Raw genomic sequence first — 18,615 nt, 5'->3', positions numbered from 1 at the left:
GGAACTTAATATGATGGAATAACAGAATACCTCTTTTTCAAACCATGTGACAAATGGTCTTATTATAAAACAACTTAAGATGTAAATGCCTGAGAAGCAACATTGAGGAACTTCTCCCAAGTGCAGATGCTTGTGATTATTGCTCTCTACCACATTTCTTTCCTTAGTGAGCTCTGATTCCAACTGATATCATCTTAGCAGACTGATGGCTCTGCAACATCAGCATGGCTTGAGGTCAAGTCTGCAGTAAAGAACTTGGACAGTAACCTTTGACTTCAAGAGTGTTACCTTTTGCAATGGGATGGTTGTCATATCTTCCCTTGCAACTCATCTTCATCTGTTTTTATAGTAGTCATCCACCACAAAAATTTCATGTGCCTAAAGCCTGACAAATAACTTTGCTGATTTGTTCACTTTAAAAACTACTATTGAGATTTAAACCTTTAATTTAAATATTCACACATTTAATTATTAACATGACAAAAAAATCTGCTTACTTGATGAGTGCTGCAATTATCTGAACATTTAATGCTGACCCACTGACAAACCGATCATGTAGAATCTGGAATCCATTTAATGTGCCTAACTTGTTGATAAGATCCACAAGCCAACCCTACAGAAAATTTAAAAGACAAAATTCATGTAATCTATAGACACTGAACTATTGTAACAATGCCTTGGTAATCATGAGAAACCAAAAGCTCATCTCAATTTCAGTGTACAATCCAATTTCAAGAAAAGAAATAGAAAATTTTTCTTCAGGTTCTGAAATACCATGAACAGTTCACAAGCACAAGTAACTGTGCCTTGATCTGTGTTTCTATGAATCATGATTGCCTCTCGCTGAAGCAATTTTGCTGCAACTCAGAGTTCATAGGACAGTCATAGTGGCAAGCAAATTTAACATTCACTTTAGTTATATGAAATTATAATTAACTTACACAGAAATATTAACTTTATTGGAATATTTCAGAATTAATGATGCTAAAGTTCTTACCATAGGTCATTGTGCTTCATGTTAACTATACCTCTGATAAATATCAGTGCTAAATTCCCACAGTCCTGCATTATTATTTCATCCTAATGCTTGAAAGGAGCCATAGAGCTTGGTAATTAATACTGTAATCCACAAATCTGCTGGAATTCTTTGAAGAAATTACAAGCAGGATAGACAAAGGAGAACTGATGAATGTACTTGGATTTTCAGAAGACCTTTGACAAGGTGTCACGCATGAGCCTGCTGAACAAGTTAAAAGCCCATAGTGTTACAGGAAAGATACTAAAATGGATAAAGCAGTGACTGACTGGCAGCAGGAATGAGTGAGAATAAAGAGCTTTTTCTGGTTGGTTGCCAGTGACTAGTGGTGTTTCATAGGGGTCTGTGTGGGGACCAGTTATTTTTACGTTATACGTCAGTGAGTTGGATGATGGAATTGACGGCTTTGTGGCCAAGTTTGCAGACAATACGAAGATAGGCGGAGGAGCAGGTACTGCTGAAGAAGTGGAGGGGCTCCCGAAGGACTTAGAAGAATGGGCAAAGAATTGGCAAATGGAACAGTGTCAGGAAAAGTATGGCCATGTACTCAGTGGAAGTAGTAAAAGCGTAGATTGTTTTCTAAATGCACAGAAAAATTTAAAAATTTGAGGTGCAAAGGGACTTAAGAGTCCTCGTGCAGGTTTCCCTGAAGGTTAATTTGCATGTTGAGTCATTGATGAGAAAGACAAATGCAATTTTAGCATTCATTTTGAGAGGAATAGAATACAAAAGCAAGGCTGTAATGTTGATGTTTTATAAGGCATGGTGAGAACTCACTTGGAGTATTGTGACCAGTGTTAGGCCCCTTAACCTCAGAACGGATTCGCAGACATTGGAAAGGGTTCAAAGGAGGTTCATAAAAATGATTCTGGTAATGAAAAGCTGACCATATGAGGAGTGTTTGTTGGCTCTGGACCTGTACTCACTGGAAATCAGAAGAATGCAAGGGGATCTCAATGAAATCTATCAAATGTTGAAAGATCTCAATAGGGTGGATGTGGAGAGAATATTTCCTAAGGTGAGAGAATCGAGGACTAGAGAGCACTGTCTCAGAAGAGAATGTCCATTTAGAACGGAGATGAGGAGGAATTTCCTTAGCCAGTATGATGAATCGGTGGAATATGTTGCTATAGGTGATTGTGGAGACCATGTCCTTGGGTATATTTAAGACAGACTTTGATAGGTTCTTAATTAGTTAAGGTATGAAGGGTTATAGAACTGTAAGAACTGTATGGCAACTACCAAGTGTGGAAATCCAGCTAATGACTCCCACTTAAATATAATTTTAATATATTAGCTTCTGCTCCAATAGAAAATGTAACTCAGTAGAAAGAAACCAAATCAGTAATGATGTTAACATTAAAAATATATAAACTGGACATGCCAGAAATCTGAAAATGAAACAGAATGTACTGCTAACTCTCAGGTCAGGCAGCATCTGTAGAAAGTGTTAGGTTTTCAGGTCCTAAATCTTCACCAGAAGAGTGTCTGACTAATCTCTTCCCACAGGTGGTGCAGACCTGTTGAATGTTGTAGTGTAGTCAATATGCTTGGCATACATTTGTAGTACAAACTTTTGGAAAGATCTAAAAGGCCAAGTTTTAATTGGTTTTCATTACAACAATAAAACTAAATAACATTTGGGTGAGAGAAAAAGGACAAATCACCCCTTTGAATATTTTATATTTGCATCCTAAATGAGCTGCTTTATCTTTAAAATTATTTAAAAAGTTTTAGAAATAAGCCAACATCAAGGCACAAGTTCGGGGTAGTGATAACATTCAAAAGTTGTAACAACTATTTGTAATTATGTAATTCAAATGGGAATAACAAATTTTAGTTTCTCCTTACCTTGGGTGAACGTGGGTCAGGTGGGCGTGCAAAGAGTTCATCTTCAGCCAACTGCACTCCAGCAGGAACGGTTTCAGAGGGGCGAGTACCATTGTAGATATGAAATTTGCAGTGAGGATTTAAGGCCATTGCAAGGAGTTCAAGAAGAGGAAACCAGTCCTGGGACAGCTTGGCCACACACAGTTCTATGAGGCGATGGGTATTATTTATAATACATCTCTTAAGGAAAAAAGAAAAGTTAAGCATTAAGGCAAAGTTTGCAATAATACATCAGATCAGCAAAAAAAACCAAAATTAGTATTTCCACACATCAGTGGAATCATATTAGCAGTACTAATATCCTGATGCTGCCAATCTGCTGCTAAACTCCAATCTTTCATGTAATACTAATTTTATCTTAAGTGTAGCATTTTTGATGAAACGGAGCAATTATCCCAAATAGTTCTCACAAATGGGCGAACTTGCACAAATGTTAGGTGCTTACTAAATGGCAGGTCATAAGATTTTGTTTGCTTCCCTCATTTGAACTGTAAGCAAGATAAAATTTAAAAAATCAGAGACATAACAATTAAAATAGTTGAGAAAGAGAACATTTTCTTCACTTTGGCTGGATTGCAGCAGTACATGCATTAATATGTTATTAGAATATTTATGCTGATATAGAGGTAAGCTTATTTTAATCTTTGTGTGCTTCCCTGAAATCTAATTGATAAATACAGTCGGTCCTCCTTGTCCATGAGGGATTGGTTCCAGGACCCCTCGCAGATACCAAAAATCGCGGATGCTCAAGTCCCTTATTCAATCTATGTTAATGCGGTGCTCCTTAGGACCCAGCGGAACCCCAGACCTTATTTAACTTGTCTCAGTGCGATGGACATTAGGAGCGGTGCTGGGCTCTGATTCCGCAGTGTTTCTGTTCACGAAAATAATCACGATCATGATTGAAAGTAAAGTGGAAATAATAAAGCGTTTGGAAAGAGGTGAAACGCCATTGATCACTGGAAAAGCATTAGGCTACGTCGGTCAACGATCGGAACAATTTTAAAGGATAAAGTGAGAAAGGTCCTGCCCCGATGAAAACTACTATTATTACTAAACAATGCAGTGGTTTAATTATTCGGTTTTGGGTTTTTGATCCTCCACATCAACCCAGCACAGTGGAGAGCACATTCGGGAACAGTCTGTTACTGGATCGAACTCGGGAACTTTATTCCCGAGCTCAGCACTGAAACAGACGTTCTTAAGCATTTTCTATGCATAGAAAGGTAAAATATATACTATATACTAAGACAAATGTTTGACTAACTGATGCTAAATAATACCAGATGTACCTGTTCCGACTTACTAAGAGAACTTCCCGATCCACGATAACGCACGCACATCCTCCCGTATACTTTAAATCATCACTGCATTAATTAGAATACCTAATACAATGTAAATGCTATGTAAAATAGTTGTTATACTGTATTGTTTAGGGAATAATGACAAGAAAAAAGTCGATACATGCTCAGAAAACAAGTGCTGGAAGAGCACTTCTGGGTTTTCTCAATTCGCGGTTGGTTGAATTCGCAGATGCGGAATTTGCGAATAAGGAAGACTGACTGTACTTCCGATGTAGGCACAAAAAATTCTGAGCAGCCAGATTTCATAGTTGAGGTGACACCCATATAACATTAAACCACATAAAGCTTGCAAAACAGAGATAATTAAAAATGCTCCAATGGAAGGAGACACAACACAGCACTGTGATGGTTTGTGGCTGCTGAATGTGTATCATTGCAGCCTCAAGATACTGCCATTCATCATTAAGTCAGAAGTGAGATTGCCTGCTAATGATTGCACAGCATTCAAATTAATGGACAGTTCTGGACAATGTCCACTTGCAGCAAGAGGACATTCAGGCATTAACTTAAATATGACATCTAACAACCATAGTACCCAAATGATAGGAAATAGCTCCAAAATATTTTTAAATGCCTTCCTTTAAATGTCTGGCAACATTATTGCTAAATCTTTCACCAGATACAGCAGATGCGATAGACAACAAGTATTCAATAATAATATCTAGTCAATGGAGAAAACTATGTAAAATTATGACAATGTCAATTTTAACTTAAATAATAACAGCATATTTGTTGAAAAGCAAATTACAGAAATCTTAAGTGTAAGGTGAAATTCCTATTCTTGCATACGATATGCAATATGGATAGTATGCGTGCATTACAATCTAGCAGACAGTTAACAGTTATTGCCAGAGATACTGAATAGGAAAGTAGATAGGTTATGACAGTGATAAAAGGCTTTGCTGGGATCACATTAGAAGCACTATATACACACAGTATTGGTCTCATTTAAAGATAAGGATGTTGAGGTTTACTGGACTAACAATCGAAGTGTTCAAGATGTCCTATGTAGGCACAAAAAATTCTGAATAGCCAAATTCCATAGTTGAGGTGACAGGCTAGGTTTGTTTGTACTAGAGCTTACAAGATTAAGATGGAATGTGATTGCTATATAACAGGTAGATGTGGAGGTTTCTGTTTAAAAGGGGTTACCCACTTAAAATTGAGACGAGGCAAAAGTATTTCTCTTAAGATCATGGGTCTTTGTTTTGGTTGCCACACTAGAGGAAGGAATTGGTAAAAAAAAGTTCATAACAGAAGAGATTCACCAGGATGTAGCTTTAACAATGAACCAGAGAAGCTATGTTTATTCTCACTGGAGTGTCAAGAGGATGAGGGGTGACCCTATACAGGTTATAACATTACAAGGGGCAAAGACATTTGTGGAGTAAATTAAATTCTACAACTAGATAGTACAGGTTAAGGTGAAAGGAGAGGAATTTAAAGAAGATCTGAGAAGACAAGTTTTTCCACACATAATGTAATGGTTATTTGAAATGACCTGCCAAAGGAGGTGGTAGAAGCAGATACTTGTTTAAAAGGCATTTGGACGGTCCTTCAATAGACACAAATTAGAGGGATACAAACTTAATGCTAGCAAGTAGGATTAGTATAAAAAGGCATCACAGTCAGCATGGACGAATTGGGCCAAAACGGACAACTTCTGTGCTGCATGATTCTATGAAAAGGGAGATAAACACAGTTGCTGAATATTTAAGGCATAGGTGGAGAGATCCCTGCTGAATAAGGAGATGAAATGTTACTGCTACGAACAGGAACCCAGAATCACTTTACAATCAAATCAGCTATGATGTTCCCAAATGGTGGAGTAGTCTCAAGGGGCCAGCAACCTACTCCTGCCACTTGTTCATATTTAATTTTTTCCCATCACTAATAAGGAAGAAAGCAGGGTATTTATGGAACACTTGCCCAGATGCATGCTTTAAGCTTTACATAACTGAAAACAAAATATTTGGCCAAACTGTACACCATCCTCCACATCCAACATATCTCAACTTGGGTACAGTTTGTTTCATCTAAGAACCTGTTGAAGCTTCTTCAGTACCTCTGAAACATATACCAATCTAATTTAGAAAAACTGGGAACCAGAGAAATACACACAAAATGCTGAAGGAATTCAGCAAGATAGGCAGCATGGAAAAAAAATGAATAAACAGTTGAGGTTTCAGGCCAAGACGCTTCTTCAGGACTGGAAAGAAGGGAAGACTCCAGAATTAAAAGGTTGGGAGGGGGATGGGTAGCAGGACTAACTATGGGTGAAGCCAAGGTGTAGGAAGGTAAAGGATTGGAGAAGAAGGAACCTGTTAGGAGAAAAGAACAGACCATTGGAGAAAGGGAAAGAGGAGTTGGTAATAAAAAAAAGGGGTAGCGGGAGAGAAGAGGGAAAGAAAAAATATTTAGCAGAAGGAGAAACTTCTGATGTTCATGCCATCAAGTTGGAGGCTACCTAGATGAAATATGAGGTGCTGCTCCAGCACCCCGAGAGTGACCTCATCGTGGAAAAGAGGCGGCCATGAAGCAACATGTTGGAATGGGAATTGGGATACAAATTAAAATGGTTGACCACCGGAAAATTCCACTTTGCCAAATAGAGTACAGGTGCTAGAGATAGGAGCAACGTCACCTGCTACCTAAAATATCATTCTCCATCCTGACTTGAAGTAGTATGACAAATCATTCACTACCACTGCATCAAAATGCTTCAACCAACACCAAAAACTAACAAAATCTACAGTATTTCATAGTAGCAGCTCATCATCTCAAGAGCAATTAGGGATAAATGTTAAATAAACGTTAAAAAAAAAGATTATGACCTATTCCCTGGACCTACCCTGTAATACATAAGGTCTTAATTTGTTGAGTGGCTTTACCAAACTGCAAAACTTCTGAAAAATTATGCATTATGCATCTTTAATCCAACATCATTGCTTCTGTGTACTCTTTGGGGTCTTTACAACAATTTTAAAGTTCAAGGTAAATTTTATTATCAAAGTGCATTATGTCACCAGATACAACCCTAAGATCCATTTTCTTGCGCGCATACTCAGCAATTACATAGAATAGTAGCTATAACTGCAAAGATCAACTGGAGTGCAGAAGACAACAAACAACAAAATGCAAATATAAATAATTAGCAATAAATAACTAGAACATAATGTGAGGTAAAGAGTTCTTAAAAGTTACTTCATTGGTTGTGGGTACATTTCAATAATGGGACAAGTGAGTGTAGTTATGCCTTTTTATTCAGAAGCCTGATGGTAGAGGGATAGGAACTGTTCTTGAACCTAGTGGTGAGTCCTGAGGCTCTTGTACTTTCTAACTGATGGCAGCAGCGTGAAGAGAGCATGAAGTGGGTGGCGGCGATCTCTGATTTTGGGTACTGCTCCCACACATTACTTATCCTCAAGATTCATTACATCCTACTCTTTTAAATTATGAAACCACAAATATTTAACAATAAAACATTTGGTAAAGCAAAGATTTGTTATTGAAATTAAATTACTGTGGGAACAGTGAAAGAACCTGAATCTGCTGCTATATTGCATGTTGTCCACTAAAGTAAAAGAATAACAGTTGCTACTGCTCAAGGTGAAAAAAACTTAGGACAATATATGCAAATATATAAGCTTAAAAACTTTCACTAAAGTTCTTTAAATTAACATGAATTATGAAACTGATACGTTGACCTGCTGAACATGAAACTTTAAACAAAATAGTAAATTTACAACAAAGCAATTTTTATATAAGAAAATACCTACATGAATTTCGAATTTCCAGCCACTCACAGCCTCATCTGTTAGAATTTTTGTGAATGAAATTGTGAGCCCATCACGAAAAAAGCGTTGACATGCTTCACTTTTAATATCAAGGCCTTAAAATGAAAGAAAATTATAACTATTGGTTACATCTTGTTGTCAGCATCATCTCCATAGAACATTATAAATCACAAATATCACAAAAATGAGTTTTATTTTGAGTAAAATGCCATCAATCCAGCTTGTTCAAGACTTTAGTGGTGCCATATTGGCAGATTTTCCAGGTATTGAATGTTATTCCTTTTAATATCATAACACATTATTAATTCAGTGTAAAATATTATATGGTAGGATAAATTTTACAGTAAACCCAGCATGCCTAAAAGGGAGTGCAGGGAACAGGTCCCAAGTGTTTAAACTGAGCTTCGGAAATAAAATCAAGTAGGTTCAGAGATTGCGAGAAAAAATCACCCAGTTAGCCAGACACCAAGTTATACAGATTTCCAAATAACCAGACAACAGACAGAGTTCTACCAACACTGACTCTTTTAAGGTAACCATTCTTGAGTCAAATATCAATGAATATGGAACTAAACTTGGCTTGGCTTTACACAACTCAGACATTATTTAATTTACCCATCACTCTGTACACTCAATTTATTCAAGGTCTAATTTAAAAATTTGAATAAAATGTTCATGGGAATAACCTCTTGAGCACAAGGCTCACAGTTAAACGTGCAATTCCTACTTTAAAACCTCTGAATGAAAACTTTAGACCATGTTTTCCAATGAGAAAACTGTACATTTTTTATTATTCAAAGTGCTAGACAAGTAATGCATCTTACAATTATATTATTTTATGATCCATAGTTAAAACTACTCAGCTTGCCATAGTTTAAGGAATTCCACAACACCAATGAACTGTATAAAGAATTGAAGGTTGATCAGGAAAAGCATAATATATACAATTTATCAATTAGGTACGACACAAAAAAGCTTTGAAGCAACTTTTGGGAGCATGAACAGGCTTTGTGATTCAAAAGATCAGCACAGAAAAGTGAAATGTTCATCAAACATCAATTTGTTGACACAATTAAAGATTGTCAATTATCATTTGATTGTAGTCTACTTACTAAAGCTAAGAAAATACTTAAGTTCCATAGATGGAATCCAAAGTCTTGAAAGTGAATCGTTAAGTCTCTCAATCTCAAAAGGATTTGGCAGGGTGAAAGTCAATAAAATTGTTTTACAATGAAACCAACCAAAATTAGAACATTTAAATCCAAGAGTAATAAATCCAATACGAAATTTATTACAAGGAGTAAGTAAGTTGAAATGAATGGATGTATCTGATAGAAAACTTGGTAAATACATTAGAAAGGAATACGAAGATATGCTGAAACACTGAGATCACAGATTGTTTATCCTGGATAAGAACAAAACTGCATGCTTTTGATGCAGTTTGAAGCCTAATTTGGGGTATTGTGTGCAATTTTGGTCACCTACATGCAAGAAAGGTATAAAAAAGGTTGAAAGAGTATGGAGAAACTTTACAATTAAATTAATTTTCTAATTTAATTTTGAGGCACAATTTTTGATTAGGGCACATGGATAACAGAGCGACTATCTACCATCGCCAGATACTGCTACAATACAGAGATTACCCAAAAACAAACCTTCATGAAGATCTGCCAGTTAAATTACGTGAACTCGGCTTGCTAAAGGTATCGGGCCTACAGTCCTTGGAGATGCCTGATGCTGGTGACAGGAGAAGGGGACAATTGATGTTTGATGTTTGAGAAGGGGACATCATAAGCGGTGTGCAAGGCAGCAGAAGTGAGGCAAGCAGGCAGGGGTCTGTGCCAGGCAAAAAGCAAACCCTAGCCAGCTGGCTCTCCCGTCCATTCTGCTCTCCAATGTCTGCTCCCTGAACAATAAATTGGACTACATCCTACTCCAACGAACCTCAACCTCAAGTCAGTGCTCCCTAGATTCCATCAGTATGTGGACTTTGCAACGAGAGGGGAGAATGCGTTGGACCTTGTTTACACAAACATCCCCGACGCGTACTGGGCAGAGTCCCGCCCCCACCTCAGTTTCTCAGACATCTCTGTTATGCTAATCCCAGCATACAGACTGCTCGTCAGGTATTCCAGACCAGTTCAGAAGCAGGTGAAAACTTGGCCAGCAGGAGCTATCTCTGCTCTTCAAGACTGCTTTGAGCACACTGACTGGCACATGTTCAGGGAGTCTGCAACCAATGGTGACTCTACCAACTTAAGAGGAGTACACGGCATCAGAGACTAGCTATATCAGCAAGTGCATTGATGATGTTACTCTGTCCAAGACCATCACTACACGCGCTAACCAGAAGCCATGGATGACCGAGGAGGTGCGTGCGCTGCTGAGGAGCTGTGATTCCACCTTTAGAGCAGGTGGCAAGGCAGCCCTAACAACAGGGAGGGCCAAACTGTCTCGTGCCATCAAGGCAAAGCATGCACACGCCCAGCAAATCCACAGCCACTTCCAGGACAGCGGCAACACGCGGCGCATGTGAAAGGGCATTCACGACATCACCATCTACAGGACATCACCTGACTGTGCAGGTGATGCCACCCTCCCAGATGCGCAGAACAACTTCTACGCTCATTTTGAGGCGGAAAATGACGTGGCAGCAAGGAAGTCCACCCCTCCTCCAAATGACCAAGTTCTTTGTCTCACTGTGGCCAACATGAGGAGAACCCTGTGCAGGGTCAACCCACAGAAGGCTGCTGGACCAAACAATGTTCCTGGCAGAGTGCTTAGAGGATATGCAGATCAGCTAGCAGATGTTCTCACTGACATCTTCAACATCTCCCATCGCGCTTCAAGGCCACCACCATCGTCCCCGTGCCAAAAAACTCTTCAGTGTCCTGCCTCAATGACTACTGCCCCTTTGCACTCACATCCATCATCATGAAGTGCTTCAAGAGGCTTGTCATGAGGCACATCAAGACCCTGCTGCCCCTCTCACTGGATCCCCTGCAGTTCATGCACCATTCCCAACCGTTCAACGGATGACGCCATTGCCATCACCCTCCACCTGGCCCTAACCCATGTGAACAAAAAAGACTTGTGCGTTTGAATGCAGTTCAGCATTCAATACAATCATTCCTCAGAAACTGATAGGAAAGCTGAGCCTACTGGGGCTGAACACCTCCCTCTGCAACTGGATACTAGACTTCCTGACAGGGAGACCTCAGTCAGTCCAGATCGGAGGCAGCATCCCCAACACCATCACATTGAGCATGGGGGCCTCCCAGGGCTGTGTGCTCAATCCACTGCTGTTCACTCTGCTGACCCATAACTGTGCTGCAACACACAGCTCGAACCACATCATCAAGTTCGCCGATGACACTACGTGGTGGGTCTCATCAGCAAGAACGACAAGTCAGTATACAGAGAGGAGGTATAGCGGCTAACGTACTGGTGCAGAGCCAACAATCTGTCTCTGAATGTGAACAAAACAAAAGAGATGGTTGTTGACTTCAGGAGGGCACGGAGCGGCCACTCTCCGCTGAGCATCGTGGTCCTTGCTAGAGATCGTTAAAAACACCAAATTTCTTGGTGTTCACATGGCACAGAATCTCACCTGGTCCCTCAACACCAGCTCCATAGCAAAGAAAGTCCAGCAGCGTCTCTACTTCTGTGAAGGCTGAGGAAAGTCCATCTCCCACCCCCATCTTCATCACATTCTACAGAGGTTGTATTGAGAGCATCCTGAACAGCTGCATCACTGCCTGGCTCAGATTGCAACACCCTGCAGCAGATAGTGAGGTCAGCTGAGAAGATCATCCAGGTCTCTCTTCCTGCCATTATGGACATTTATGCTACATGCTGCATCCGCAAAGCAAACAGCATTATGAAGGACCCCACGCATCCCTCATATGAACTCTTCTCCCTCCTGCCATCTGGGAAAAGGCACCGAAACATTTGGGCTCTCACGACCAGACTATGAACAGTTTCTTCCCCCAAGCCATCAGACTCATCAATACCCACAGTCTGGACTGACAGCAACTTACTGCCCTCTACTGTGCCTATTGTCTTGTTTATTATTTAATGTAATGCCTGCACTGTTTTGTGCACTTTATGCAGTCCTGGGTAGGTCTGCAGTCCAGTGAGTTTTTTCTGTGTTGTTTTTATGTAGCTCAGTATAGTTTTTGTACTGTTTCATGTAGCACCACGGTCCTGAAAAATGTTGTCTCACTTCTACTGTGTACTGTACCAGCAATTATGGTCGATCTGACAATAAAAAGTGACTTGACTTGACATCAAATCATAAGATAGATTTTCAAGGTGAAGCATTTTCTTTTATACTAGACAAAAAGGCATATTCTGCTGAAAATGTTCCCTTTTTTTGCCTCAAATGAGCAGCAATGACACAATGAAAAGGCAAATAGTTACAAGAAATGTTGAGTATTCAAGTCACATAGTACCTATTGCTGAAATATTAACGCCATTTCCTCTCAACAAAAGCTGCCTATCCTGGTAAATATCTGTTTCCCAACATGATCTTTTTTCCACTTTTCAGAAAGTGGCTGTCAGATGGCTCCCAATATGATCTTTCCCTCCCAGATCTTCAGTTTTATTTTATCTAAAACGAAGTATGTTCCTCAATCTAAATAATTACAGTTCAACAAATTAATCTGTTGCTATTCTAAAATGCGAAGAACCTATCTTCCGATAAAATTAAAATAGTCTGGGAAAACTACTTACTTTTTTTACTAAGGTCTATAGCAGCTTCAAGTAAAACTTCTAATTCACCTTTCGGCAACACTGGGACCACCCAACGAGGCCTGCAAAATGCAAGAAAAAATTAACAATTTGCACATGAATGTATTTATTATTGTTTCAGTCTAGGTACACTCACCTATTAATCATATCATCCAGCTTTGCTAAATCGGTATGAGGAAATGCAGGCTCCTCTTCCTCAAGTTGAGGAGGAGCATCACCTTGTCCTTGTTCATCAGGCGGGCTAACTGGTGAATTTTCACTTGATGTGTTTGGTGAGGAGATCTGTTGGAGAAGAGCAAAGAAGTAAATTCAATTTTGTTTCTGCACTACTTTATCCAATTCATAAATGCAACTGTCTTTCTGAAAGCCTATTCATAAATCCAATTGTCTGTCTGAAAACTTATTCTTATTAAGCATCCTGACTGGCTGTATCACTGCCTGGTACGGGAACTGTACTTCCCTCAATTGCAGGACTCTGTGGTGGATCATGGGGACCTGAGTCACTCCAACCACAAACTGTTCCATCTGCTACCATCTGGGAAATGGTACCACAGCATAAAAGCCAGGACCAACAGGCTCCGGGACAACTTCTTGCACCCGGCCATCAGACTGCTAAATCATGCTGACACAACTGTATTTTTATGTTATATTGACTATCCTGTTGTACATACTATTTATTGTAAATTGCACATTTAGACAGAGACATAATGTAAAGATTTTTACTCCTCATGTATATGAAGGATATAAGCAATAAAATCAGTATTTAATTAAGATCATAGAGATAAAAACACTTTTAAATTAAACTCAATCTTTTAAGTACAAATTGATTTAGTATGTACAATTTAAACAATATTTTATTAAATAATTCAGATGGATCAAAATAAAGAGCACTAGTACATGAAGAGAATTATTAACCGAGCAATGTGAAATATAAGTCACAAGATTTTCTGACTGATCTTGCCTGTGAAGTGAGTAATTGCCATATAACAAGAAATATTTGCAGCAGTATTCTGAAATATGCAGAATCTGTAGTTAGTGTTTGCCTTGGCTCGGCAGTAATACCTTCCAAATTCAACTTGAGCACATCACCTAAGCAGTCATAAGTTCAGTTTGAAACAGGTTTCTAAACTCAACAAGTTTTATCTTGGGCACAATGTTCCCTGTCATTGAGGTACCTCAAAATGTCAGCATCCAAAAACTCTCAACATCCCTCTTCACATTATTACCATGAGGGAGGAAGTTGGAGCCTGATGATCCCTTTTTAAAATAGCTCCTTCCCCTCTGTCATCAGATATCCAAAGAGACCTTGAATAATACCTCATTATTTGTCTTTTATATTATTTACTTATTTTGCAACTTGTAATTTTTAGGTAGTACTGCTACCACAAAACAAGTTTCACGACATAATAAATCAATAAATCTGATCTGATGTTAGACTAATATTTTAAAAGGGAAGCATTAAGATACCTGATCTCTCAAGTGAGCATGAAATGAGAAATTAGATAAAAGCATGGTCGAACAATAGTGAATATTTAGCTTTCAAATGACAATATATAATCTAGTTGTTTTTCATGTTAGTGGGATGTCATGCAAAAATTGTCTATCTGGTTTCTTACCTCAAAGCTTGGAAATATTAACAGTGAGAAGATCAATGCAGTGAGGTGCAGATTAATGGTACAGTGAGGTACAAATGTAAGGGACTCCACATCATGCCAGTCTTCAGCACAGACTTTTACTGAATTTAATTTTTAGGAGTGTAATTTCAATTACAGTTATTATTATAAAATGATTTAAAGAAGAAATAATTAATTAGAAATCCAATGTAATTAGAAATCCATTGGAAGCTGTGAAAACTAAGTTAATGAATTACTGAATCAATAAAATATTTGATTGGAAAAAAGTTAAGTTTTCAATACCAATGTTAACTCCAGAGAAGTGATTTTAATTGATAGAACAAACCAGAGAAAACCTGCAGATGTTAGAAATCCAAGCAACACACTCAAAATGCTGGAGGAATTCAGCAGGCGAGGTAGCATCTATAGAAAAGAGTAAACAGTCAAAGCTTCAGGCCGAGACCCTTCATCAGGATTGGTAAAAAGATGAGAAGTCAGAGTAAAAATGTTGGGGGGGGAGGAAAATACAAGGTAGTAAGTGAAAGGTGAAACTGGAAGGGAGGAGGGCTGAAGTAAAGAGTTGGGAAGTCAATTGGTTGAAGAGATAAAGGGCTGGAGAAGGGGGAATCTGATAAGAGGTGACAAAAAGGGAATGGGGAGGAGCACCAGCCCATCTCTGCCCTCCAGTGCTTCACTCTTTTCTTATATTAATATCTGAGCACATCACCTACAGACAAAGATAAATGAATGGAAGATCAATTGGATTGGTCTTTCAAAGAGCTGGGACAAACACATACTGAATGGGTTTAAGATAATCTCATTTTTACTCTGATCTCCATTCATCCCCACCACCGCTATGTATTTCTCCTGCCATCCACTTACGCTTGAGGCAATCTACAGTTGCCTCTCAACCTAACAACCCAAACGTGGCAGTAAAATGTAGCACAGTAATGTATGTGGCCTAAACTTCCACCAGGTCTGTGCTGACCATCAGTTTACAGTTAGTCTATTTTATCTCCCCATAGATTACACCATGAGACGCAAGAGCTGAATTAGGCTATTCAGCCCATAAGTTTGCTCCACTGTGGATTCTCTACCAATCTTTTCATTTCCTCACTTGATGTAAAATTTAAATATCACCTTAATCTTTCCTGAGCTGAGACTTGAAATTTACATAATTGTCTGCATACTCATTTAAAAAAAATGAAATTACACTGGACAAGAAAAATATTGCTGGGGGGGGGTGGGCTACAATGGTACTAGACCAGGGGTCGGCAACCTTTACCACTGAAAGAGCCATATGGAACCGCTTCCCACAGAAAACACTGGGAGCCACAAAATCCATTTGACATTTAAAATGAAATAACACTGCATACGACGTTTTTTTTGCCTTTATGCTATGTATAAACAAACTATAATGTGTTGCATTTATGAAATCGATGAACTCCTGCAGAGAAAACGAAATTACATTTCTGCATGCAACAAAAACATTTTGAACTCCGAAAAAAAAAAGACGTTGGGTTGAAGGTTACTACATCGTTAGCCTACCTTGGATCGAAAAATTAAAAGAAATCGCGCACTGGCGGGTGTCAGGCATTGGCAGTGGTGACGTATATTAATAGTGATAAAAACACGTTGTAGCGGTGTGCTACACGCAGTGCTAAAATAACGACACGGAGAGGGTAAACTGCAGTCAAAGATAACTTTATTTGAACTACACAGCCTTGCTTTTAAGCCTCTCTCAACCTGCAGCCCCCCGTGGGCACGGATGCTCCAAAAGACATGTACTCACAAACCCCCATAGGCCATCACCCTTAGCCGGAATGCTGGCAAATTGTGAGCCGGTTCGGATGTGCCAGGAAATGGGTTGCCACAACTTTTTATTTAGATTGTACAAGATCACCATAATCTTCAAATTTAGAATTACATTTCAAAAACTAACAAACATAAAATACATTATAATTAAATACTCATTATTTATTTTCCAAAACCACAGGGAGCTGCAGCACAGAGTTGAAAGAGTCGCATGCGGCTCTGGAGCCGCGGGTTGCCGACCCCTGCACTAGACAAAAGCTTCTTCAAGCTCATCTGCAGAAACAGCTTAATTTCTGCCTTTACTGTCTCTATTTTTCTGTTTCAAGGTGGGCGAGATTCTACCAGTGCCCTTGATCTGTAACTGCACTCAAACTGTGGTTCTAATAGCAATGGTTCCCATCCCTAGGGCTCACTGACCAATGATTCTTCAATATCCCAAGGGCACAGCCCAGAAGATCAGCGTGCCTTCACGGTACTGAGGATTTGCAGCCCTCTGGACGAGCTAATTCTATGCCTGTATCGCCAATTGAAGCATCAAGTGATAACACAGACTATCGTAAACAGCAGACTGGCTGTCAGAAGTCTCTTTCGATCACTTTTTACTCAATGGCGTGGGAGTTTGCTGCCGATTGTTGAATCAAAGAACTTGGAGGGGGCAAAAACAGCAACTAGCGAGTTTTTTTTGTTTTGTTAGTCTCCTCTCTCACTGTGTGACACCTCTGTGTGGCTTTATCAGGGTGAGAGACAACTTATGGCCTGTTGAATTGCTGCGTGAATGATTAGTTTTTGTTGTACTTCAGTTCATGGTCTCTCTTGGGGGCTTTGCTATTTGCTTGCTTGATGGATGGTGTGTGCTGAAGGTTTTTCTGCTGTACCAAGTGGAGGAGGGTGTGAAGCTTACTGCTGTTTATGTGAGGGAGGGGGCTTTGGGGTTCCCACATTTTTACTGTCCCTTGTTCTTTGGGTACCCTTTTGTTTTCATAGATGCCTGCAAATAGCAAGAATTGCAGGTTGTATATTGTATACACCGATATTAAATGAAACTAGCAAATACTTTTGGGTGTATCTTATAGATTTTGGGCTGCTAATCATGAAAATCACCATGAAATTTCCCTATAATGCACTTTTTTTGTAAATCACCTGTATTTGTTATTTCAATTTCTCATTCAAGTCAATTAAAATGGTGTCCTCTCTGCAAGTTGAAAAGTTTTCTATCTTGTCCAGGCATACAAGATACAACAGGGCAAATGCTGCATTGCAAGACAAGTTTTAGAAAAACTATAAATTTCCATGAAGGATTTCAATAGTTGAGACAGGTGTTTCCCAGCGTAACTAATGCCAAGATTAAAGAAGGCATTTTTGTTGGTTCACAAATCAAACAGGTCATCAATAACAGACAATTCAAAGAACTTCTAGTGGGACCGGAGAAAATCTCATGGAAGGCACTCAAGGGTGTTGTTGAAAATTTTCTTGTCAACTACAGAGCACCAAACTACAGTCAACTGGTCGGCAACAAATTCCAAGCATATAAAACCATGAAGTCAACTCATCACAGAAGATTCATTTTCTGCATTCCCATTTAGACTTCTTCCCTGCATATCTTGGCACTGTCATTGACGAGCATGATGAATGTTATCACTAGGAATATTGTGGTCATGGAGAAACAGTATCAGGGCAACTGGAATCCATCAGTGCTGGCTGATTATTGTTGGACACAAGCAAGAAGCCTCAGACACTGAGTATAAACAAAAATCACCAAAACATTTTTTTAAGCTTAGTTGAATCACTGCATCAGTGCCATTATGCGATTATATTATATTTAACAAATTTTTGTTTATTACATTTGTTTCTCCAAATTCCTATATGATACAAGTAGGCTGAAATTATACGAGTTCAGCTTCAAATGATCTATCATGAACAGAAATATGAGGAAATAATACTTTCAAAAACAATTTGTTTTATAGAGTATTAGTAGAAGAGCACCTGATAATTCTGTAAATCTGTTAACCTGGCACCCAAATGCCACAGTTGCCAGATAAATTGAGTATAAAATTGTATCTATATTTTACTTGCAAAAACCTCTGGCAAAATACTATAAACAAGCGCAACAGACAACATAAATATATGTTTTGCCAGAAGGCACAGAATTTATTCCAATCAATAGAATTCAAATAATACCAAAGTTATATTTCATAAAGGCTTAAGAAAGGGCCTCTGAAATAAATGTTAGAAAATGTCAAATATTTAAAATATGTAGGGAATTTAGACCACGAAGACAAGGAACTGCCAAATGAAGACAGAAAATTTTCTGAAACAAACACTGACATGGCAGTTAAAGGTTATTTTGA

The 18,615-nt window shown here is 38.9% G+C and overlaps 1 protein-coding gene across 4 annotated transcripts in view; it reads right to left on the bottom strand.

The window, feature by feature from the left end:
- usp9 (ubiquitin specific peptidase 9) overlaps window positions 1-18,615 on the bottom strand; it is a 269,594-nt gene that overhangs the window by 168,835 nt on the left and 82,144 nt on the right. For all 4 annotated transcript variants that reach the window (XM_059968262.1, XM_059968261.1, XM_059968260.1 and 1 more), the window contains 5 exons: window positions 12,976-13,121; window positions 12,822-12,901; window positions 8,070-8,182; window positions 2,888-3,106; window positions 498-613 (listed from right to left, as the gene is read on the bottom strand). In XM_059968262.1, coding sequence (XP_059824245.1) covers window positions 498-613; window positions 2,888-3,106; window positions 8,070-8,182; window positions 12,822-12,901; window positions 12,976-13,121 — 674 coding nt within the window. The remainder of the gene's footprint in view (window positions 1-497; window positions 614-2,887; window positions 3,107-8,069; window positions 8,183-12,821; window positions 12,902-12,975; window positions 13,122-18,615) is intronic.

The sequence above is a fragment of the Hypanus sabinus genome, chromosome 4 (assembly GCF_030144855.1).
Source record: "Hypanus sabinus isolate sHypSab1 chromosome 4, sHypSab1.hap1, whole genome shotgun sequence".
Classification (NCBI taxonomy): domain Eukaryota; kingdom Metazoa; phylum Chordata; class Chondrichthyes; order Myliobatiformes; family Dasyatidae; genus Hypanus; species Hypanus sabinus.
This window is presented reverse-complemented; position numbering and strand designations above follow the sequence as displayed.